Genomic DNA, 23,772 nt, shown 5'->3' with positions numbered 1-23,772 from the left:
CAGTCGTGGCACCGGCAACGTCGGTGGACACTCGGGCAGCTCCCCTGGCATTGCGAGTAGCGAGGGCAGTGGCCCCGGCGGTAGCGGTGATCAGCCCGAGGGGTCCAGCCGCGGCAAGCCATACAGCAAAGACAAGAGCATTGCCGTGGCGAAGGCGTGGGATGCTATCACTTCGGACCCCGTGGTGGGTACAGATCAGGAGTCGGGGAGCTTTTGGAGGCGCGTCAGGATGGCATACGAGGAATTGAAGCCCGACGGCGCCGAGAAGCGCGACCCAGAACAGATCCGAAAAAAGTTCGGTAGGATACTGCGGGATACCAAGCTGTTCGCGTCCATATACGAGAACAACCTTCGCCACGCCGAGAGTGGCAGAAGCGCATAAGATGTGAAGACCCTGTCGGAGGGCCAATACGCAAGACGGGCCAGCCGAAGTTCACCTTGTGGGAGGATTATCTTGTCCTCACGGATTGTCCGAAATTCAGGTCGATCGTGGCGAACGAGGTGGAAACAGCCGGTGGCCCGAAGGGCACAAGGCACAACCTTGCCGGGGAATACAGCAGTGGGAGCGGCTCGCACGAGTTCGAGCAGTCCGACGAGCAAGTCGAAGAGCCAGCCGCGACTCACATTAGGCGACGACGGCCCATGGGACAACAGGCCTCTATCCGCAGAGCCAGAGGAGGTAGAAGTGCTTCCCGCCAAACGGCGGCCGCGTCCGGATCGCGCATCCCCCAGTCTGCCCCAATCCCACAGCCCACGGTGCAACCCCACGAGGTATTGGCCAATAGCATAGACGTAACGTTGATGCAACAACTGCAAGACGTATGCAGGTCATACGCAGGGGAAACTGACCCGTACGTCAAGAACGTCTACAAGAGGCTCATCAATCGGCTTGAGAGTCGACTGGGGTTGGTTGATAATGCGCCTGGGGATACCGCGGCCGGCAGCAGCGAGAGAGGAGGAGGAGGAGAAGAAGAAGAAGAAGAAGAGGAAGACGAGGAAGCCGACTCCGACACCGAGTAGACGGTGCCGGAGTTTTGTTGTTGTATTTTATTTTCATTATTCGTTGTATAATTTTACCGGTATGCAATACAACGAATATTCGGCCTAATTACCTCGTATTCTAGTTATTTACACTGCGATTATTTAAATTACACTTGATTGAAACTAAAAAATATTTAAAAATAAAAATTGATTATAAAATTTTGGGGCTATTGGAGTTGTCCACTATAGTGGCGGAAATAGAATTTTGGGGCTATAGATAAAAAATTGAGGCTATGGACAAAAAACTGGGGCGGGGCTATTGGGCGTGTCCACCTTATAGTGGACACCCTAACAGTGTAGCCACGCTCGAGGAGAAGCTTGACAAACCAGGACGCAATGTAACCGGATGCTCCTGTAACACATACTACCTTTTCCAACCAACCAACCAACCAACAAACTATACCAACCAACAAGAAACATTCACTTTAATCGCATATATATTCGTTTGTTCTCACAATCTTTCTTCTTGGAAATCAATATTTTTTTAAAAAACTATTTGAGATTGGGAAAAAGAAGTATTACAAAGAGGAAACTTAAATGTGATAGTTTGTTCGAGCTCCAAAGAAGTGGTCTTCCCCTCCACGAAACACACATAAAGTTTAGTGTTTTTCTCTTCATCTTTATACAAACAAAAATGTGATAGTTTGTTCGAGGTCCAAAGAAGTGGTCTTCCCCTCCACGAAACACACATAAAGTTCAGTGTTTTTCTCTTCATCTTTATACAAACAAATTATATCAACACCAAGCGTTTGTAGTCCAACGGTTAGGATAATTGCCTTCCAAGCAATAGACCCGGGTTCGACTCCCGGCAAACGCATTATTTATTTAAAATTTGTTATTTTTTTAAACTCGTACACAGGGGAAAAGGAACAACTCCACCACAACATAACACTGGCTGTACCAGTATCTTTCAAAACCCAAACTTGCTGAAACTTAAGCGAATATAGAAGAAGCCTTTCAAAACCCAAACTTGCTGAAACTTAAGCGAATATAGAAGAAGCCTATTTGTAATAGGCACTATATATTGATTCATGATAAATTATAAGCTTGAATTTGTACATTACAAATAATTCCTTATTTTATTATACTTGCAACTAGATAAAATACTTGAGATCATCTTCTTGGCTTCCCTCCCTCAACTTGGCCAATGCAACAGTATTAATCTGCCTCACTCTCTCCCTCGACAGCTTCAGCAATCTCCCTATCTCCTCGAACGACCACAGCGACTTCCCGCTCAACCCGTAGTGCAGCCTCAGGATCTCCGCCTCTCTCTCGCACAACTCCTCCATAAGCTTCCCTATCTCCGCCCTAACCATCTTCTTCTTCATCATCATTTCCGGACCCAGCTCTTCCGGCCCCGCTATTATATCCTACACAATCCAATCCAATCCAATCAATACTGTTTATGTCAACATATTCTTTGAAATGTGAGTTAACCAACCTGCAGGGACATGTAACCATAGCTGGTCATGACTTGATCAAGCGAGATCGGACCTCTTTTTCCCTCGATAGCAAGCCTTACAGCTCCTGCTTCCACGTCGATAGCTTCTGCGATCTCTTGGTACGTAGGAACCCTAGCTAGCTCCCTGCTTAACTCGTTGCTGGCTTCGCAGATTTTGGGGATCAGCTCGCTTATGCTGCCCTGTACATGAGAAGCTAACCATGTATTCACTAATTATGATCCTCAATCATAAGAAATTAAGCAACCAATTTGCTAGAGCAGAGGGTTTGTACCGGTAATCTGATCATCTTCGACTTGCTTGCTACTGCTCTGGTGATGGATTGCCTGATCCACCAGTAAGCGTATGTTGATAGCTTGTAGCCCTTTTCTGGATCGAATTTGATCGCACCTCGAAGAAGGCCGATGCTGCCTTCCTGCCAAATCGAGATTCAGTGAGTAATTTAACAACAGTTTGAGTTTCAATCATGTTTAGGAATGCTGAGATTGAAGAGACCTGAGCCAGATCCTGCAAGCTCAATCCTCTGCCTAGATAGGAAGAAGCAATCCACACGACGAGGCCGTGATAGCAGCTAGTGATTCTATTCTCTGATTCTCTCCCATTCCACATGATCTCGTCTAGTTTGCGCCGGCTAATTCCGGCGGCCATGGCCCATTCATTTGAGGAAACTTCATCTCCCCCTTTTTCCGCTACTAATCCTCTTCGCACTGCTTCAATTCTCTCTCTTTCCTGTTGCATCAATTAGTCCATCAGAGAGAGAGATTTGGGGAATGATGAGAGGCGAAATCATTAATTCATGGATACACGTACACTCATACCTTGAGATACCTGGAGAATCTCGCCTCTTCTTTAGGGTTCATGAATCTCGATTTTCCCGCCTTTTTGGCCGGCAACAACGCGATCTCTTCATCCTTTTCCACTTCCACTTCCTCTCCGTCGTCATTGCATATGCGATCCAATGTATTTCTTCTTTTCCTTCTCCTTCTCCTCCTCCTCCTTTTCCTTCTGATTATAGCTTCGTCGCATTTACTCTCTCTCTCCAATATCCTGAGGGGCGACGGCGTCGCAGTTCCGGCGAGCTGCAGAAAACCGCCAGCGGGCAGTAGAAATATATCTTGTTGAAGCGCGGCGCAAGTGTAAGTGGCTGAAGATTGAGGGAGACTTGAAATGCAGAGATGTGATGAAGTGAATAGCATATTTGGCAATTTGGGTGAATGGTTTGAGCGTATGGCGATGGCCAGATGCATTTGTGCCGGAGCTGATGCCGTTAGTGTTAGTGTGAGTGTGGGAGAGATTGAATAACTGTGTCCCAGAATTTTTGGAGTTTTTTTATGGTTTTATTAGCCTCATTTATTTCTACACTTCGTAGATATTTTTTTCGTTTTTTTGTTATATGGTGAATTCCTTTTAATTAAAAAAATCTACAACTCCGTTAATCCATTTGTGTGCGTGTTTATTTGATTTACAATGCTATTTTAATTTTAAAACTCAAAATAGAGTAAGCCAAAAGATATTTCAAAACCCATCACATTCTGAGTGAAATATACTCATTTTGGATTTATATTAAAATAAATTTAAATCATTTTTTCTAGTTCTGTGAGTGAAAATATTAAATGGATGGAGAATATTTTTCAAAATTTGAGTTTAGTAGAAATGATTAAAGTAAAATCACTTTTTAATGTGATATTTACACATTTGAATTTAATGTCAAATGAAGTTTGAAATTTATATTTTTAATTTAAAACATGGCTTGCTTTGTAGGTAACCAATTAAGGGCTCACTGTTATTTATACTCGGTATTTAATTTAATGTAGGTATATTGTCTATCTTTTTGTTTATATGTTATATCTAATAATATTGAATTCTGTATAAAATTAGTAACTGAAAACTTGGTAAAAATGTTGTACAGTTTAAAATATATATTAGTACATGATTGAAAAAATATAGTACTAAAACATAGTACTAGTATGGAAACTGAAAAGTATGCACATATATTTTTTGTTTTGCATTAAAAATTGTATCTTTCCCAAAATCCATATTTTTATAGAGCAGGGATCTTTCACAAAATCCATGCTTTTATAGGACAGAGAGAGTATACTATTATTATTATTATAAGAAAATAAATAGGAGTTGGGCTTTAAATCCCAGAAAAGGAATTTATCCTCAAATGTCAAACAATCGAACTGTACCTCTGCCTGAAAATCAAATCAAACAATACATTGGAGTAATATATAAACAAAGATAATTTCCAAATTCATTTTTCTTTGGCATAGGACGGTTCTTGACTGTCAAATCCATTTTGCCTATTCTACACTGATTGATACATAAGATACTCTACAAAATTAGATGGAATGTTCATGAGAACTTGTACTTGAGCATATCTCTGATGTTCAACCGAATCGACGGCCCCATCGAGGAGCATACATGAGCACTTTTCCAGTACACACCTTTTGCCCCGTCGGCTTGTTTGATTCTACCGATTTCTGCAAGTTTTAATGGCAATTACTCGAATGCTTCTAGCATACAACACGTGAAACAAAGATCACTTACCACAGCTGCAAGAAAGTTTGCAATGAGGTCTTCCTCTGAAAAATCTGCCTTTCCGAAAGGTAAGTGGACAATCCCAGTTTTATCTGCTCGGTATTCAACTTTTCCTTTCTTGAATTCTTCTATTGCATGCGATAACATTTTACATAGTGGGAACCTTTAAAAACTTATCCAAATTCATCGACCCCAAGCATAAGAATATTTATCTTCAACAATTCAAGGATAATAGTCTTCAACACCATGAACCACAATGGTAGGTAATATGTCCAGTTTCAGTATAGTTTCTCACCATATACCGATATTGATTAACTTGTTTGCTAGTATGAAATGAGCTGAGTATCTGAGAGCGTGTACCTGTGGTATGTTTGTAGTCACTGTACCAGCTTTAGGGTTTGGCATCAATCCTCATGGACCTAGAAGTTTTCCTAGGCTTGCAACCTAACGATGAAAATATATGTCAATGGGGATCCATGCGTCAAAAAAAAGGTTCAACGAACAACCATAGCCAGTGGTGCAATTACCATAATCAATCTTTATCCTAGGGATCTAATCATATCATATACTTGGGAAATTAACAGTGTTAGGATAAATCTTGTCCATAAACAATAACTAATGATCAGAATTCTTAAATATAATCAGTATATATGAGAGCAACTTAATAGGGATATATATCATGACCTTAGGCATCATATCTGGCGTTGCAATCAGTTTATCGAAATCCATGAATCCCCCCTTAATCTGTGCTATCAGGTCTTCTCCACCAACAATATCAGCTCCCGCATTTTTCGCCTCATCAAACTTTTCACCTGTGAAAGAAAACCAACTGGGAAAACGAGGCTAACAAGATAATATGGCATAATAGATCCAATGATAGAGAAAAGGAACACGTCAGGGAAATCATCTCTATACGCAAGATGTATGATTTCGTTATGGTTGTTGCTAGTAGCTAAGTCAGCATGAAGCTTAACAGGAGTGTGCTTATTCCACTTCCGAAACCAGGAAACCGACCGAGTCTCCTTTTTGCCCTTCATTTTAATTCATTCACATATTTCTCTCATGCTGAAGTGCGTTAAACTTAACAGATAGAACGTATATGCGATTAACTTGTGTAAGAAAAGCAACTTTAACAGTCTGACCAGTTCCCTTCGGCAGATTGACCTATAATAGTATTGCAGTAAAGAAAACATTGCATCATACATTATCAACAGGCAAAAGGTTCCAACCTTAGTTTTATTATTGAACAAAACAATGCTCAGAAAGCTTACAGTTGCCCTCAGTTGTTGATCATTATACTTGGGATCAATATTGAGGCGGAAATGAGCTTCCACTGTCTCAACAAACTTTGTGCTTGCTGATTGCTTGGCCAATGATATAGCTGTTTTTATGTCACACTCCTGTTTGATTTCTCTCAATGTTTGAATTCCCAAAAACCTCTTCGACCTCGTCTGTCAATTGCAAGGCTGCAACGTTAAGGATCCAGAAACTCGATAGTAAATTCTAGCTATGATGAAATATATGTAGTTCCCAAATTGGACAATTCGTGTACTACCACACAGTTGCACACACTGCTGCTTTTGCTCGGACAGATGACTAAATCACGAAATTCGTCTTACAAGATTGCAAATAGTATAATATTTTGTTAGGTCATTCATTCATTATACTGTTGCACAAACAAAAATCAACCAAGCAAAACAAACTGCAGCATTGTTGTAATTGTAACTAGACTTAACAAACCACAGTTTCCCCCAATTCACACTCAGTGATCATCAAGAATAAACTACTGCATAAAAGTATAAAACACACATTGAAGTTAATAGAATTGCCTAATGCGTCTAACAGTTCTAACAGCAACAGCTGTAATATCATATTAGTCCCAATTATCATCTACCAAAAAACGAATTTAAGCAAGGTAAAAAAAATGGGGGAAAAAAAGGAAAATCCTTATTCCGTACATACTCTGTCCCTATTCAAAGGCAGCGCAGCCTTGCCTTTCTTGGGCTTGGTAGCAACCGCCACAGAGCCACCGCTTTGTTCTTGCTGCTCCTCCGTGGCCTCAATCGCCACCTCATCTATGGTAGCTACGGCGGAAACGACGAATGATTTTGACAGGCGGACATTGTCACATACCCTATGGCAGTGGAGAAGTGACGGAGAGAGGGATAAACTTTGGGCGGCAGTGGAAAAGAAATGGTTTTTCTTGGTGGGTTTTGGGAATGAGAGGGAAGGGGAGGCGGCGGAGGGACGGTGGAGGTCTTGGAGACGCGGCGGAGGAGTGAGAGTGAGAGCGGTGGACGCCATTGTCGAAGCAATGTTTTGGTGTCCATTATAGGGTGGACACGCCCAATAGCCTAGCCTCGCCCCAGTTTTTGTCCATAGCCTCAATTTTGTTGTCCACAGCCCCAAAATTCTATTTCCGCCATTATAGTGGACACCTCCAATAGCCCCCAAATTTTATAATCAATTTTCATTTTAAAATATTTTTAGTTTCAATCAAGTGTAATTTAAATAATCGCAGTGTAAATAACTAGAAAACGAGGTAATTATGGCCGAATATTCGTTGTATTGCAAACCGGTAAAATTATACAACGAATAATTAAAATAAAATACAATTACAAAACTCGGCCACCGTCTACTCGGTGTCGGAGTCGGCTTCTTCATCTTCCTCTTCTTCTTTTTCTCCTCCTCCTCCTCTCTCGCTGCTGCCGGCCGCGGTATCCCCAGGCGCATTATCAACCAACCCCAGTCGACTCTCAATCCGAGTGATGAGCCTCTTGTAGACGTTCCTGACGTACGGGTCAGTTTCCCCTGCGTATGACCTGCATACGTCTTGCAGTTGTTGCATCAACTGCACGTCTATGGTATTGGCCAATACCTCGTGGGGTTGCACCGTGGGCTGTGGGATTGGGGGGGGCTGGTGGATGCGCGATCCGGACGCGCCCGCCGATAGGCGGTAGGCACTTCTACCCCCTCTGGCGCTGCGGATAGAGGCCTGTTGTCCCATTGGCCGTCGTCGCCTAGTGTGAGTATCGGTTGGCTCTTCGACTTGCTCGTCGGACTGCTCGAACTCGTGCGACCCGCTCCCACTGCTGTATTCCCCGGCAAGGTTGTGTCTTGTGCGCTTCGGCACAGGAGCTGTGCCCACCTCGTGCGCCACGATCGACCTGAATTTCGGACAATCCGCGAGGACAAGATACTCCTCCCACAAGGTGAACTTCGGCCAGCCCTCCGTATGGTATTGGCCCTCCGACAGGTTCTTCACATCTGCTGTGCTTCGGCCACTCTCAGCGTGGCGAAGGTTGTTCTCGTATATGGACGCGAACCGCTTGGTAGCCCGGAGAATCCTACCCCACTTTTTCCGGAGCTGTTCTGGGTCGCGCCTCTCGGCGCCGTCGGGTTTGAACTCCTCGTATGCAAACATGACGCGCCTCCAAAAGCTCCCCTCGGCCTGATCGGTACCCACCACGGGGTCCGAAGTGATAGCATCTCATGCCTTCGCCACTGCAATGCTCTCTTCTTTGGTGTATGGCTTGCCCCGGTTGGACCCAGAACCAGAGCCAACGCCTCGCTCCTCGGAATGCCGGCCCCGCTGCCCGTGCGCCCACAGACGTGGTCGGTGCCACGACTGCCGCTTCCGCCCCTACCGCCTCCGCTACCTCCTCGGGTCGGAACGGGCGTTTCCACCCGTGCTACCGGCGTATCTGGGATGCCGGAACTGAGCAGACCCATCATAGTATCAAATGCGTCTTGATCTGCTTCGGTTAACGGAGATTGGTTGGCTTGGAAAGGGGAGCCCGGACGCGGCTGGTGAAGCGCGTCTAAGTTGGGTCTGTAATCTCCAAATGCGGAAAGACTCAGATTCCGCTGTAAAGGCGGCGGCGTTGGAGAAGACCTCCACGACTGAGATGGAGGAAGGGGTGGACTCGATGCCCACGGTGGGGAGATTGATTCCAACCCCAATGCTGGGACGGAGTCGCGCCAAAGCCCGACGGCTGAGAAACATATTCGGCAAAACCCGACGGGTGTGATGGATTGCTGCCATATCCCGATTCCTGATAGTCGGGTGATTCGTCGTCTCCTCGGTGCATTTTTTAGAGAGTGGTTGTGTGGATAGTGAGTGGATGAATTTTGTGAAAATGGTGAAAAATAAGTAAGGGGGAGTGGTATTTATAGAGGGAAAAAAATTGAAAATTCGCAGCAACCGCCGCGGCTGGTGTCCGCCACTATAGGCGCGGCTATAGCCCCCCGCCGCGTCCTCGCCCCTCACCCGGCTATCGCCGCGTCCGCCCCTGGGGCAGACAACTTTGCCACTATAGCCCGCCTGCCCCCGTCCACCCTCGCGGCTATAGCCGCGTCCACTCCATAGTGGACACTCTAAGTGAGGTTTGTGTGATGATATAAAGATTGGTCGATTGGTTTGGATATCCAAATGAAATTGCGGAGTGCTGATGACTGATAAGGATGCACTTCAATTTGACATTTTTGTCAATTAAATTCTGAAACCTCAATTCCACAAGAGTTTACTTTTACTTATCATGTAAAGTTAAAACACAGAATTAATAGTGGTTAAATTCTTCGTAAGATTCAATTTCTGTTGTATCTAAATCTTTTTAAGCCTATATATATTCATAATCTAATAGTACTACATAATATTGATTTCAGAGCCTCTAATCCTTCTCTTCCTCTACACATAAATTCCTTCATCTCTTATTTCACTCTTCGGAGTAGAGTTCTGCAAATTCAGACAAGAGAATACTAAATTATGCACAATTTAACCTTGATTTTATTTGTTTTACCTCGTGTCAAGTACTTTAATTTATTGTTTTTACTATATATCTATGAGTAGTTAAACATCTTTAACTATACTAGATCTATCTTTATATACACTTAGGGGTGAGCAAAAAAACCGAATATCCGAACCGAACCAAACCGAAAAATTGAAATTCGGTTCGGTTTTTTCAGTTTTTCGGTTCGGTTCGGTTTTGAAAATACAAAATGAATAAAAATATTAACGAAACAATACACTTTTTTTTCTTGTAGTAGTAGTAATATTTTTCATGGAACAACTTTTATATTTTTAATAATAAAATCTATAAATTTAATTAATAAAATAACTACCTATAAGGATTAGCAAAAACATTTTAATATACGGAGAAAAATATAACAAGGAAATCCTATGAATTATACAGTACGCATCTTTATCTTTATGCATGTAAAATCAAAATGTATATCTATGAATTAAAGAATAAATTTGCGTCGGCGGTGGGGAATTAAATACTTAGCACTGAATCTAATGGATTAACTGTTAGGAGTATAATACATTTTTTGTGCAGGTTTATTATATTTATTTATAATATCTATTGATTAACTGTGTATCAAATTCAAAGTCTTGACAAATTTTTTATGGTATATGTGAAAACAAATAAATCAACTCAAACAATTATACTATGATTTGACAAAAGCGCAGCCATGTGCAGAGCTAATGTCTGCAAATATGCAGCCATGTGCAGATTAAAAATGACTGAAATGCCCTGCAAGGCATAAGGGTATTTTAGTCTGAAAAATGGCTACAAATATACGATATGTGATTATGTTAAACGCTAGAGACGTGTGGCGATATTTTTTTTGTCAGGGGTCTGGAGTGAAACAAATGGAAACGTCAGGGATGGTTTATGTAGTTCACTCTTTATTATTTTATACATCAAGCTCGAAATCAATAATTAATACATTATAACCAACGGGTCGCAGCGCAGTTGTCAGCGCGGAGCTGTGGTGACCTTGAGGTCACGGGTTCAAACCCCGCCACCCGCTGGGAGACTTTCGGCCTTAATCCGCAAGCCCGGTCGAGCAGGATTACTGTTAATTATGTTTTAAATATTTTTAGATTTAATTTCATGTTTTAATTTGGTACGGTTTTAATTCTAGTCCTGCCTAACCCAAGTGGATATTCATTTCTCATGCTACATATAATGTCAAATACACACATATAATGTCATTTATATATACAACTTATGTCAACTACACACACATAATGTCAACTACATATACAATTCTATAATGTCAACTACATATACAACTCATGTCAACTACACATATATAATGTCAACTACATATACAACTCATGTCTACTACATATACAACTCATGTCAACTACACACATATAATGTCAACTATACACATATAATGTCAACTATAAGTTGTTGACATTTGATATGCATGCTATTGACATTTGATGTGCAGGCTAGTGACGATAATACCCCCGAGTTGACATAATCTACTTGCAGTTGACATTTCGAAAATGTTGCGGATGAGTGGCTGAAAATACATCTCAATTCTTAATTAAGCTAAAAAATCTCAACCTAACAGGATCAACCTAAAATATGTGATATCATAAGCAATTATGTTATTTATTTAAGATTAGGACCTAGTTTATAAGTTTTAATGTTTTAAACAAACAGAACGCAAATAAGTCGATGTTCAACATGCATGATGACTAAAAAAAAGACTGTTAAAATGTTGAAAATAAAGACTGTTTAGATTAAAATACAACAATATAGAGCTTTAAAATATGCTGCAATCATTTTGCTTTCATACATATTAAAAGCCCAACAACAATAGGGTTGAATTAATTTGGGCTATCCAATAAAATATTTGGAACAAATAAATAAATATAAATATAAATATATCCTTTTTGGCCATCCCTCTTTGGTTAAACCCTATACCCTAATTTCTTCTCAAAATTTCCGGCTAAACCCACCAATCTACCACACTACAGCCGCTTTTTCCTCCTCATTCTCTGCCACTTCCTCCGTGGGCTTGTGCTCGCCGCTTTCAAGGGTATTCTATTTCTTCATCAGGTCAACTTCCTCTTCACCGATTTTTCTTCCCACCAGTCCTCTTTATTGAAATTTGATGCCAAGTTGTTTAATTTTTTCATTGACTAACGGATGTAGTGTATTTTTGTGCAATCTTTGTGATGTACTGAATGTGACTGGAATCTCTATGCATGTAGTAAAAAAATTGATGAGCATAAATGAGTGAGAAAAAGTCTAGATTATATGTGTATTTATAGGATAAAGTAGTTTGTTGGAGCCCAAATCTTATGCTCCAATGCTTAATCTCATGTGTATTAAGCACTAATGGCCATCAGATTTCCTCCAAACTCACGTCTTTCATATAAAAATCCCTATATATTTGTTATTGTTAAGCAAGTAGTTGGTGGCTTTTACGGTTAATCTAGACGGTTTGTAAGATTACTTGAGAGATAGAACACTATATCTTGCAGATTTCACAATAGACAAATTGGTGACTGCATTGGTATACATATATAATGAGAGATAATCTAACGATGTTTTTGGGTTTCTAATATTGCTAAAAACCGTGGGTAGAGACTTGTCTTCCGAGACATGCATTTTTATTATTGTATACTTTTTTGGGTTGTTAAGATTGTATGGGGCTTGTGCATGCAGTTTAATGGCTGGTCCAAAACTCAACAAGAAGAGGGGAGGTAGAGCGGCTAATCCTCCACCGAAGAAGAAGCAAAAGGCATTGCCTACTTTAGAAAAAGAAACTAAGGAGGAAATGATATTTGATTCTGATGGCTCTGAAGAGCCAGAAGTGCTTGAGAACTCAGATGAGGAAGATCAGGGAATGGACTCTCTCTCGGATATGTCATCAGATGGTGATGATGTCTATGCCAATGATATCCTCCAAGGAAGTGATGATGAAGGTATTTTCTGCTATTTGTTATTGGACTTCAGTTGGGATAATATTTGTTTTCCTAACTTTCTCATATGATTTCTTTCTTCTGTTTTTTAGAGGGGAGCGGTGAAGAAGGTACTTTTCCATTGTGATTGGACGTAGATCAAGACCAGTCTATAATCTCTCCGTTGTATTATAAATTTCGTATATTTATTTTTGGCAGAGCGGGGAGCACAGGGGGACTCAGATTCTGATGTATCTGATTTTGAGAAGGAAGCAAGAGAAATTGACGAGGAAAAGGCACGGGAAGAAGTAGATGCAGAAGCAGAATTAGAGCTCAACATAAAAAATGAAGCTAATGAGTTTGCTTTACCAACTGAGGAGGTTTGGTCTATAAAATACTCTTGTTTCTTGGCAAGGATTACACTTACTGGACAAATAATATCTACAATCTACCTACCATGCTCTTTTAACACTTTCCTTAAATAACTTAGGAGCTTGAAGAGGAAGCACAGAGACCCCCAGATTTGTCCAATCTTCTAAGAAGGATAAAAGAGAGTATGTTTGGCTTTATCTCTATCTTTTGATAGTTTAGATGCTCTTATAGTTTGTTGAAGTTCAGAGTCTCACTTTCAGTTGTACGAGTGCTTTCGAATTTCAAATCTTTGAGGCAAGAGGGTGCTACACGCAAAGATTATGTCGATCAATTGAAAATGGATTTAATTTCTTACTATGGATACAATGATTTTTTGATTGAAGCTCTGGTTGAGGTAATTCACTTTTTCTGTACATGATTTCTTTTGACAATCCTTGATTTCATGACTCATAGCTTGTAAATTTGTGATTGTGATTTGCAATGTTTATGTAGTTGTTTCCGGCTGTTGAACTCATGGAACTCATTGAAGCTTTTGAGAAGCCTAGGCCTATCTGTCTTCGTACTAACACTTTAAAGGTGATATATCATTTTAAATCGACAGTCCTTGTGCTTCTTATATCTTCCCGTTGCCAAACAAGTGGCTTCCTATTGATTCATCTGTTTTGTATCTTAGACTCGACGAAGGGACTTGGCAGGTGTTCTTTTAAACAGAGGAGTCAACCTTGATCCATTAAGCAAATGGTCCAAAGTAAGTTTTTTATTTTCAGTGCGTGAATATTTGGCTGCTTTATAAGTTTCCTTGTTCATAATATTAAAGGACTAATAACGAAGTGTTTGTTCTCATTTTGCTAGGTAGGATTAGTTGTGTATGATTCCCAAGTTCCAATTGGGGCCACTCCAGAATACATGGCTGGGCATTATATGGTACTTTAAGTTCTCTATAATCTTCCCATAACTTATCATATGCAATGAAGCTTATGGTTTATTAACTTACAGCTTCAAGGTGCAAGCTCTTTTTTGCCTGTAATGGCACTTGCTCCTCAGGAGAAAGAGAAAGTTGTTGACATGGCGTGAGTATTTGTCATCCAGAACTACTATGCAATTATTTATGCACTTTTCGTCTTTATTCTAGTTTCATATCATATGATTCCTGTGGAAACTATTTCTTTTTGTTTCATTCTCCCTTCGCCCTTTCAATTCAAATAAACTTTTCACATATCCAGTTTAACTAAAAACAAAAATGTTTGTCTGTTATGGTACTAGTCTGCTGATTCTGTGTGCTCTTCCCTTCCTGACTTAATTGGTGCATTTGTAGGGCTGCGCCTGGTGGTAAAACTACTTACATTGCAGCTCTGATGAAAAATACTGGTGAGAAATGGATTTTAATGTAATCCATACTGATTTATGTTATATCTGTTAAAATGTTGCTTTTATGCTTGTGCATTGTCTTCACTTGTAGAACTGAAAAATGCCTTAAATTGGAGTTGGTACAGTTGGTATCCTTCTGAAGTTATGTCACTGAGGAGCCACCATCCTACTTTTAAAACATGTTAAAGTAGCTTATAACCAAATCTATTCTTTGTAAAATAATTGTAAGCTACCGCATTGCCTCGAGCTCACAAAGTGACAACTAGTATTCTAGCCTATGTTTGAATGCTTATGAGCTATCACTACCTCCAAAGTTCAACTGTAATGCCATTGCTTGGGGGAGGAATCAGTCGCCTTTCTCCTAAAACATAGTATTCATAAACAGTTATTACATGTGCCAATGTCATACTTGTTGATAATACTATATCTAATTTATACATGTTCTTTTCTCAAAGGTATGATCTATGCAAATGAGATGAAGGAGTCGAGACTCAAATCACTCACTGCAAATATACATCGGATGGGTGTAACAAACACCATAGTTTCCAACTATGATGCGAGGGAGGTTGATAATCATCCTCATTATTCCTAATTCTCTTTAGAAAGTTATTATATACACGCATTTGTGTCTTCTTTTATTGCCCTTTATCTCTCTCCCCCTAATATATTGATATTTAAATATTTTTTCTCTTTTCTCCATTAAATTCAGTTGCCTAAAGTCCTGGGAAGCAACTCTGTCGATAGGATTTTATTGGATGCTCCTTGCAGTGGGACTGGTGTAAGCAGTCAATTTTATTTTAAGATGCCTGCAGCTTGTTTTGGACTCGATATGATCATATGATGAAAAACAATTCGATGTTTTAGGTTATATCTAAGGATGAGTCTGTCAAAACCTCAAAAAGTGCTTTAGACATACAAAATTGTGCTCATCTTCAGAAGGTATGCTTCTTCTTGAATCTGGAAAGTTCGCAATTCACTGTTCTTTTTTTTAAAAGCCATTCTTCCCGTCTCCAATTGATAGTTTGAACCACAAATAATCAGTAGTACTAGGACCTGTTGGTATTGCTTTATTTATTTTTTATAGCCCAATCAGTTTGTTGGATCTAGAGAATCTATTCTCTTTTATTATTCCATATATAGATAGTCTCCAATTCTGTCATTGCAGATGTTAAAATTTAATGAAATGCACATGAAATTCTAGCTAGCAAACCTTATCTACCATCATTTTCTCTGTTAGTTGTGTTTAATGCATCAACTGCACTTGAGAACAACTCTTGTTTCATTTGTAATACTAATGCTGCTTCGAATACTTGTTATGAAATATCTCATTGTTTTGGCATCTTTTATTGGAAGTCTCCTACTCTGGTTAAGAATAATAGAAATATTATGTCTTCTCTGATTATAAAAGAAAGTAATTCTAATAGATGATAATGTTGGTAATAAAAGTTACATTTTATATGTTTCTAGTCAATAATTGTGCATAAGATTTTGGCCCTTTCGTTTGCCCACAATTCTTATTATTTTCTTTTCTCTTGCAGCAATTAATACTGGCTGCAATAGATCTTGTGGATGCCAATTCAAAGTCTGGAGGTTACATTGTCTATTCCACATGTTCCATTATGGTTGCTGAGGTTTGTAGCTTTGAGAATACCTATAGGATCTCTATTGCATTCTGCTCTCTTTTTCTGAACTTTTGATGTTTTCAGAATGAAGCAGTCATTGATTATGCACTCAAGAAGAGGGATGTTAAACTTGTTCCATGTGGCCTTGATTTTGGACGTCCTGGGTATTGCCTTCAACTCATCCTAAAGAATGATTAGGTTAAATGAGTTTTATGTTTCTGACAGTGTTTTGTTTTGGTTCCAGATTCATTCGCTTCAGAGGGCATCGTTTTCACACTTCCTTGGACAAGACAAGGCGCTTTTATCCCCATGTCCACAACATGGACGGATTCTTTGTAGCTAAGGTATATCTCATACTCCACAATCCCTATCTACCAATGCATATATTAAGGCATCACTGAGTTGAATGAGAGATTAATATGTGGAACTATGTCCATATAGTCCAGGTTGATAATACTATGTCCATATAGCTCTTAAATAGATTGTGCCAACACTGATATTTTGTTGTACATCTGAATTAAATGTGCAGCTAAAGAAAATGAGTAACATGAAGCCAACATCTCAACAGTCTGACGACGGAGAGGTGGAGGAGGAGGAATCTGAGTTGGTTGAAAGCAATGACCAGGAAGAGGGTGTCAAAGAGAAGAAACAGTTCAACAAAGGCTCTAATGAAATTGCCACAGAAAAGGTTATTAAAGAGAAGAAACAATTGAACAAAGGGTCTAGTGTAAGTGGGGCAGGGAAACAACCACCTTTGATGGAAAAGAGAAAGAAAAAGGAATGGCCTTCAAGAGAGGAAATTGCGAAAAACAGGTATAAATTCTATAATAGGTCTTCAATCTTTGCCTCTAAGAATCTGTTGTTGGTTTCCTAAGAAGCCTATATTTGACACTAAACTCGTCCATCCAATGTGTACTATAATGTTTTTCTTGTTTTGTTTGTTTGCAGAGAAGAGAAACGGCAGGCTTTAAGGGAATCAAAGAGAAAAAGGTAAGGTGGAAAGCAGTTGCGGATCAACTTTATGTGCCTTGTATTTTATGCACAGAAATGTTGTTGTGAGTGATCGGTGCCTTCAAGCAAAAAAGGGAGAAAAATACCTGAGTTTCGACATTGGAGATGTCGACTACCTGTTGTGTTACTGTGTAGGTTAGAACTGGGATGATGATGCTTATTATAAAATTTTGACTCGATCTTCAAGATTTTTGGATCATAAAATTTGTAGGGGCTGGCTGTGTCATCATAAAATTGTGTTTGTAAAATATTAAATGCGGATTCAGTATTTATCATTTTCTTGGTTGCCCTTTTTTAGCTTAATGACGATTCTTAGAGCACGGTGAGGGGCATGCTTGCTGCTGCACTCGTGTCGTTGGCACTGATGAGCTCTTCGCTAAGAGCTCCGTCAATTGCAGCGGAGGGGACGCATGACATTTTCTGACTGGGTTAAATTTATTTTTTTCTAAAAATTCGGAAATAATCTGAAAAATTACAAAAAAAATTATTTTCAGATTTCTGAAAGTATAGCTTAAAATTATCTAAAAATACCCACATTTATCATCCATCCTTTACATCAAATTATATCTCTCTTACCACCTTCATCTTCCTCCTTCACTCAAACACTTTCTCTAAATTCAAAAATGGATCCGTACGCAGATATTAGACACGCAGGTAAGAAGCCAAACATTTGTTTGAGATAATGTTAGTAGTAATCTGTCGACAATATCAGTTGACAAACAAATTTGTATAGGACAATCTCTACATGAAGCAGTTATCCTAACTGATTCTAGCAGTAAGAAAACAAGGTATGTATAGAGACAGCAGCAAAGATGATTCGACTTTATAAGCGTTGTCTGTCTTGATGCACTGGGGAATACGATGCGACATCTCAAGGTTAGATAGTAGGGGTGATCAGACTGTTGGATCTGAGGTAAATGACATCACCATAGCAAAAGATATGCAGGTTGATTCCGAGCTCATTTCCTCATTGGGTTGTCACGCTTTTTGCAAGATTTCGTGGTTGATCGACGTTGTATCCACGGAGAACAGTCAGATGATATGCCAAAAGCTGCAGTCAAAAGTTAAAAGTCAGCCCGTTTCATGGACTACGAGAAGAAAGTGAAGTAATTTAGATCGAAAAGAGGATGTAACCTGTAGAGGAACTATGTTGATTACTGGCTGCAGGCAGTCCTCAACCTGAGGAACTTCAACTACGCGGCAAGATCCGCCAACAGTGACAGATGCTGCATCGCCTTTACTACACATAACTATAAGTCGACCTTTCCGAGCATGAAGTTGCTGAATAACAGATTGTTGTTTGCTGAAAACGTAACTATGTTTTAATATGCTGGAATTCAAAAGCACAATGTGGAAACATAACTTTACTAGGAAAAGTAACCTGAAACAAGCATCACGGGTAGCAATAACAACTATCGGAAGGGTCTCATCTACTAAAGCCAAGGGACCATGTTTCATCTCCCCAGCAAGTATTCCTTCACTATGCATTAATGATACTTCTTTTACCTTCAAGGCACCTTCCAATGCAGTTGCGTAGTTGTACCCTCTCCCGAAGACAAGAAGCGACTGTTCTGCAATCAGTAATTGAGCAAGATCTTTCATTTCCTCGTCGAGTTTGAGAACCTCTTTCACCTTATCTGCATATTATTGAATCAGGTACTGCGATCATGACACATATCTCTACAACATTTTCGACTAAGTAACATGTGGAATGATCAAAGTATTGGGCTTACTCGGTAAATCAAATAGGCCATCTATTATTGCTTCCCGTCTTGCTTGGCTAGAAATTGTGTCATCTCCAATTGCCAGAGCAAGCATAGCCATGACAACAATTTGGCTTGTGTATGCCTGTTAGTAGAATTACTTAATAAGATAACACAACCGCTATATGGTGACAAATGAGAAGAAAAGTCTGCAGTTTTTGTTTACCTTGGTACTAGCTACCCCTATCTCACAACCTGCATTTATGTGAACTCCACAGTGTGTATGCCTAGCAATTGCGCTGCCAACAGTGTTGGTGATGCCAACGCATAATGCACCATTCTCTAGTGCATATTCTAGTGCCTGCAATGTGTCCGCTGTCTCCCCTGATTGACTAACAAAGACAATTGTGTCTTCTCTGTATATGGGCCCTTGCCTATCCACCAAATCACTAGCAATCTCCATTGTCACAGGGATACCTGCAAGATAGAATTAACTTAGTTAGGGAATCAATGGAGCCTTACAGAGAATATGAATTATACATATCATGACCCACACAGACCAGAAAGTTCTTCCAAAATTGGCCTTGCAGCTAAAGCTGCATTATAACTTGTGCCACAGCCAATGAAGACTATTCTTCGACTTCTCCGTATCGTTCTAAGGTGATCCTTTAATCCTCCTAAAAGAACACTCTTTGCTTTGCATGATCCTCCGCGTATAAGCCTCCCTCTCATTGTTGTGGTAAGAGATTCTGGTTGTTCATGAATTTCTTTCTGCATGTAGTGCTCGTATTTCCCTTTATTTATTTGCTCAACTTCCATTTCCAGAACAGAGAGTGCACGTTGTACAGAAGCTGGCCGCTTTAGTTTTTCATGACCTTTTTCTTTAGCATTCTCAAACTTGAAAATGGAAGCTCCTCCATCCTATTACCGCAGAAACCAATAAAAGTGAGGCCCAAGTGGGGACTTCAATACGATCCATCCTGCTTAAGAGAAACTTCATAATTCTAAAACCAACATTGCACATTGCATCATTGGATCATTGGAAAACTGGTTCTCCAGAAAAAAACTGGAAATTAGAAGATCTTTCATTTCTTTTAGATAAATTTTAGCGATTACAATAATGAAGTTACTTTCTTTTTTTACAATATTATTCTCTGAAGTACGGTGTTTTCTGTTAAGGGGATTAAGTCAAGTGACAGTTCCAAAAAATGAGATCTTTTAACATATCTAAGCAAGGAATAACAAGGTCTGAAGGACGCTCCCAGGCTCCCTTTTTCCTTAGGGAGCCTATCAAGATAATGGCCAATAACACAATAGAGTAACATTTAGCTAATAAAGCACTAGATCACATCATTTATGTTTTGCATAAAATACTTGGAAAAAGGTAAGCCAATCAATGACCTCTAAAAAATTAACATTTTTTTTAAAGGAAGAACTATCTACCACAGACTCAGTGTAGCACCATCAAAATTTCATAAATGCTTGAAGGCTGTAGGAGATACTACCTCCGTCCCACATTAAGTGTCACATTTAGTGTGAGCACGAATTTTAAGAATTGTAAAGAAAAGTAGGTTGAATAAATTAGTAGACTATGGGTCCCACTTATATATATTAGTTTTACAATAAAATGTGAGTAGAATTGGTTGGTGGAATGTGGGGTCTACTTACCATTTATGGTAAAAGTGAAATGTGACTCTTATTGTGGGATGGACCGAAATGGCAAAATGTGACTCTTAATATGGGACGGTGGTAGTACATAATACCACTTCTCAAGAGAAGGAGTAGGAGTAAAAGATTATCTTCATCTCTTCACCAAAATGAAATAGGAAGAAAAAGAAGAGACGAAAAGCTGAATAAAAGATCAGGGTGACAGTTTGCTCTTAGTCCCTACAAATCTTTAAACGCAAAATTGACCAAATGACACTCCAAGCTTGCTGAAAGTTAATTGTAAGGGATACCATTATAGTATTAAATAATAGAGGATATCTTAACCCAGTTGTACCTGGATATGGACAACTTCACCATCCTCAATCACCAAAACCTTTTTAGTGTGCTCCACCAGAGCACTGGCATCACTTGACAAAAAGAGTTCCTTCGGCTGCCCATTGCTTGAAAGAAATTTTGTGTCATTAAAAGATGCTCTGATGGGCTCTTCAGTTAACTCCTGCAGTAAGGTGAATGCCATTTGTTAAACTATGTATTTAAGATTACAGAGCTCAAAAATTTGTGTTCATGTGCTGCCTCGGAACAAGCATACAGGTTAGCAGGATACAAAATTTAGAGGAAATTATGTGATCACTCTGTTAATCAAGTATTATCTTGGAAATGTAGAACTGAAAAGTCTGTTGAGGAACACTAGGTAATACATTTCAACAAGTAGTTGTGTACGGAATATAACTGAAAGGAGATGCATCCCGATGGACCCGATCAATATAATGAACCCTTGTTACCTGCTCTCTCAATTTAAAAATATTACATGACCATCTGTAAAAGGATGCAGCAGCCTTAACATACTGATAGATATGAATCAGAGGACACTAATTCTAATTTAATGAGATACGGTTCTGAATCCAAATTTAAAAGATAAGTTTGGTTGAAAGCTTGAAGAGCAGTCTCCTGTCTCCAACTAAGACATGCACCTCTCTCTTTAACAAGAAAGACACTTTCAACTGCTCTGTAGAAAAAGATTTCCACCCCAACCACACAATTACATTATGAGTTCTATGTGATTCTTTTGTCATGAGGATGTGTCCTAACTCCTACGGTGAATGAGAGTCGGGCCATAACTAATTATTCAAAACACAAATCAACATTTACCAAGTTGATAATCAGAACAAGAAGCATAAACACTTTACAGGAAAGGAACTAAAATGGTTCAAGGAACTTCTAAGAAAACACTGAATTACCTAAACTAGTAATTTAATAAGGTATCTGTTACAAGAGAGCCACACATTATTATGACTTACTTTTACACCAAGGAGCAACGGACTGCCACGTTTGCAAGCAATCAATTCATTCGGATAATGAGTGCTTTTGAATATCAGAGCATATGCTCCTTCCAGATGCCTCATAACCTCTAGCACAACTTGACTGAATGTGACACTCTTGTCATCTACACAAATTCACTTGCATTAGAAAAAGGATACAGTAGAGAACAAGTAATCAGTTCGAGTACAATGGAGAACCTCAGAAGTCAAACTAACTCAGAAACACCTAATAAAATGAAACAAGGGCAACATGGATGTATCATATACTATTCGGTATTCACCATGAAAACCATGTGGAGTTGGATGGAGTTATAAGCTAAATTAGGGGTGCTTTGAGGTTTGAACCTAAATTGCAATCACTAGATTAGAATATCCATATTTTTATTTTTTATACAAATATGAAATAAAAGTTCTCCCTATCATGAAGAATTAATTTAATATAAATGTCTAGAGTTATTAATACTTTAGTGTTCAATTGAGTTTACTGAATTATGAGTTTTGTGAAGTATGTGTATAGTATCTCGTCGTCAACTACATTATAACACTACTTTATTTACAGTTGCCAGAAGATACCTTCCTCATTTGCATTGTCATAGACAAATTTGGCAAGCTTCGGAATCACTTCTGTGTCAGTGTCAGATTCAAAGGTGAAACCATGACGAACTAGTGTCTCTTTTAACACCTAAAGAACATAGACCAATCCATCAAATCATAAATGAGAAAACTGAATATCTGATTCCTGTAAATAAATTAAACATAAGCAGCGGACGAAAAACTCGACACGTGCTTGGATTATTAATTTCAACATAAAATCAACTTTTACCGAAAGAAGTAAGTTAGGAAACTGTTTTAGTTACTAATTATGTCGACGTCGGGTGAACACCGTTATCAAGTTCTTGAAAGAGAATTTAAAATTAGGGACAACCCAGCAATGATCATTTATTATCCTTGTCCCATTAGATAACGTAAAAAATATATTGCCCAACTAGCAGAAAGAAAATGTCAATGCATTAGCCTTCGTAAAAATTTATACCAAACAATAAATCGTAAAGCTATCAAAGGCTGTAGCAACAACTACATTCATACTATAAATGGACTGAAAGAACATCTGATGGCATAATGAGAAAATGTAGTATTTGATATTAGAAAATGCTAATGAACCTCATAGTTGGTTATGACTCCATTGTGAACAACTAAGAACTCATTTTTTGAATCAGATGTCTGAGGATGGCTATTCCTTGGAGCTGGTTCTCCATGTGTAGCCCAGCGAGTGTGTGCTATTCCAGCATGAACTGAGAATGACTCCTCCAAATTCAAATCGGTAGCAGCTACTTCTGAGAATATATAAAAAGAAATCCAATGACATTAAAAAAAAAAGTCTCCTGAATGCAATCAACTACAACTAACAGTTGAATTACCATTTCACTACTCAAACGGAAGTTTCCTATATGTTTTGCAACACAAACTAATAGATTAAAAATAGTACTGTAGTAAGATTGAAAATAAAAGCGACAACAGTGTTTCCCTCCAAAAAATAAAAATAAAATTGAAATGGAAGGAAAATGTACCGTGGTAGACAGATTTGACGAGGGATTCGATGTTGCCTTCCTTGCGGAAGACGAGGGCGGGAGGGGGGAGGGAATCGGAGCAGGAATCGATGGAAATTCCGGCGGAATCATAGCCCCTGTACTCGAGGCGGCGGAGGCCGTTGAACAAAACCTCGAGGATGTAGCGGCGCTCTCTGCTGACGTTGAAATTCAAGTAGGCGAAAATTCCGCACATGATTTCCTTCAATTTTCGGTTTTGGAGTGAGAAATCAATAGCAACTGAAAGGAGTAGTAAAAGATTGAATTGAATTGTGTGATACTGTGAGTCTGTGACAGGTGTTCTGACCAATGGGAGCCTTGCATCTGTGTCACTTGGATTTGGAAATTTATTAATGCATGTTTTCTTTTGGAT

The 23,772-nt window shown here is 39.4% G+C and overlaps 3 protein-coding genes, 1 non-coding gene and 1 pseudogene across 5 annotated transcripts; 2 read left to right on the top strand and 3 right to left on the bottom strand.

Moving 5' to 3' along the window:
- The first annotated feature begins 1,786 nt into the window (after positions 1 to 1,786).
- On the top strand, positions 1,787 to 1,858 carry TRNAG-UCC. Its single transcript has one exon. It is a non-coding gene; the product is annotated as a tRNA-Gly (tRNA).
- A 174-nt stretch (positions 1,859 to 2,032) lies between these two features.
- Positions 2,033 to 3,808, bottom strand: LOC121806894 (RNA polymerase sigma factor sigD, chloroplastic-like). Its single transcript, XM_042207064.1, has 5 exons — positions 3,320 to 3,808; positions 2,997 to 3,230; positions 2,776 to 2,916; positions 2,483 to 2,683; positions 2,033 to 2,411 (listed from the first exon to the last, which is right to left on the bottom strand). Exons 1-5 carry the CDS (start codon positions 3,746 to 3,748, stop codon positions 2,136 to 2,138), a joined length of 1,281 nt encoding a protein of 426 aa, XP_042062998.1. The 5' UTR covers positions 3,749 to 3,808; the 3' UTR covers positions 2,033 to 2,135.
- Positions 3,809 to 4,607: 799 nt separating this feature from the next.
- LOC121809084 lies at positions 4,608 to 8,466 on the bottom strand (annotated as a pseudogene).
- A 3,288-nt stretch (positions 8,467 to 11,754) lies between these two features.
- LOC121808071 (26S rRNA (cytosine-C(5))-methyltransferase NOP2B-like) lies at positions 11,755 to 17,412 on the top strand. Of its 2 annotated transcripts, XM_042208412.1 has the most exons (19): positions 11,755 to 11,902; positions 12,515 to 12,774; positions 12,864 to 12,881; positions 12,970 to 13,130; positions 13,241 to 13,304; positions 13,383 to 13,516; positions 13,615 to 13,698; positions 13,796 to 13,870; positions 13,975 to 14,046; positions 14,119 to 14,192; positions 14,438 to 14,490; positions 14,946 to 15,055; positions 15,200 to 15,268; positions 15,355 to 15,429; positions 16,029 to 16,121; positions 16,197 to 16,276; positions 16,357 to 16,456; positions 16,642 to 16,925; positions 17,061 to 17,412. In XM_042208412.1, exons 2-19 carry the CDS (start codon positions 12,519 to 12,521, stop codon positions 17,104 to 17,106), a joined length of 1,848 nt encoding a protein of 615 aa, XP_042064346.1. In that variant the 5' UTR covers positions 11,755 to 11,902; positions 12,515 to 12,518; the 3' UTR covers positions 17,107 to 17,412. The 2 variants fall into 2 exon arrangements, with proteins under 2 accessions (XP_042064346.1, XP_042064347.1); XM_042208413.1 differs by lacking the exon at positions 12,864 to 12,881.
- Positions 17,413 to 17,778: 366 nt separating this feature from the next.
- Positions 17,779 to 23,719, bottom strand: LOC121806587 (glutamine--fructose-6-phosphate aminotransferase [isomerizing] 2-like). Its single transcript, XM_042206694.1, has 11 exons — positions 23,382 to 23,719; positions 22,975 to 23,147; positions 22,387 to 22,495; positions 21,793 to 21,938; positions 20,829 to 20,990; positions 19,387 to 19,747; positions 19,053 to 19,303; positions 18,857 to 18,971; positions 18,505 to 18,760; positions 18,258 to 18,426; positions 17,779 to 18,174 (listed from the first exon to the last, which is right to left on the bottom strand). The coding sequence occupies exons 1-11, from the start codon at positions 23,593 to 23,595 to the stop codon at positions 18,091 to 18,093; spliced, it is 2,040 nt and encodes a 679-aa protein (XP_042062628.1). The 5' UTR covers positions 23,596 to 23,719; the 3' UTR covers positions 17,779 to 18,090.
- Positions 23,720 to 23,772: the final 53 nt, after the last annotated feature.

Source organism: Salvia splendens, chromosome 6 (genome assembly GCF_004379255.2).
Source record: "Salvia splendens isolate huo1 chromosome 6, SspV2, whole genome shotgun sequence".
NCBI lineage: Eukaryota > Viridiplantae > Streptophyta > Magnoliopsida > Lamiales > Lamiaceae > Salvia > Salvia splendens.
This window is presented reverse-complemented; position numbering and strand designations above follow the sequence as displayed.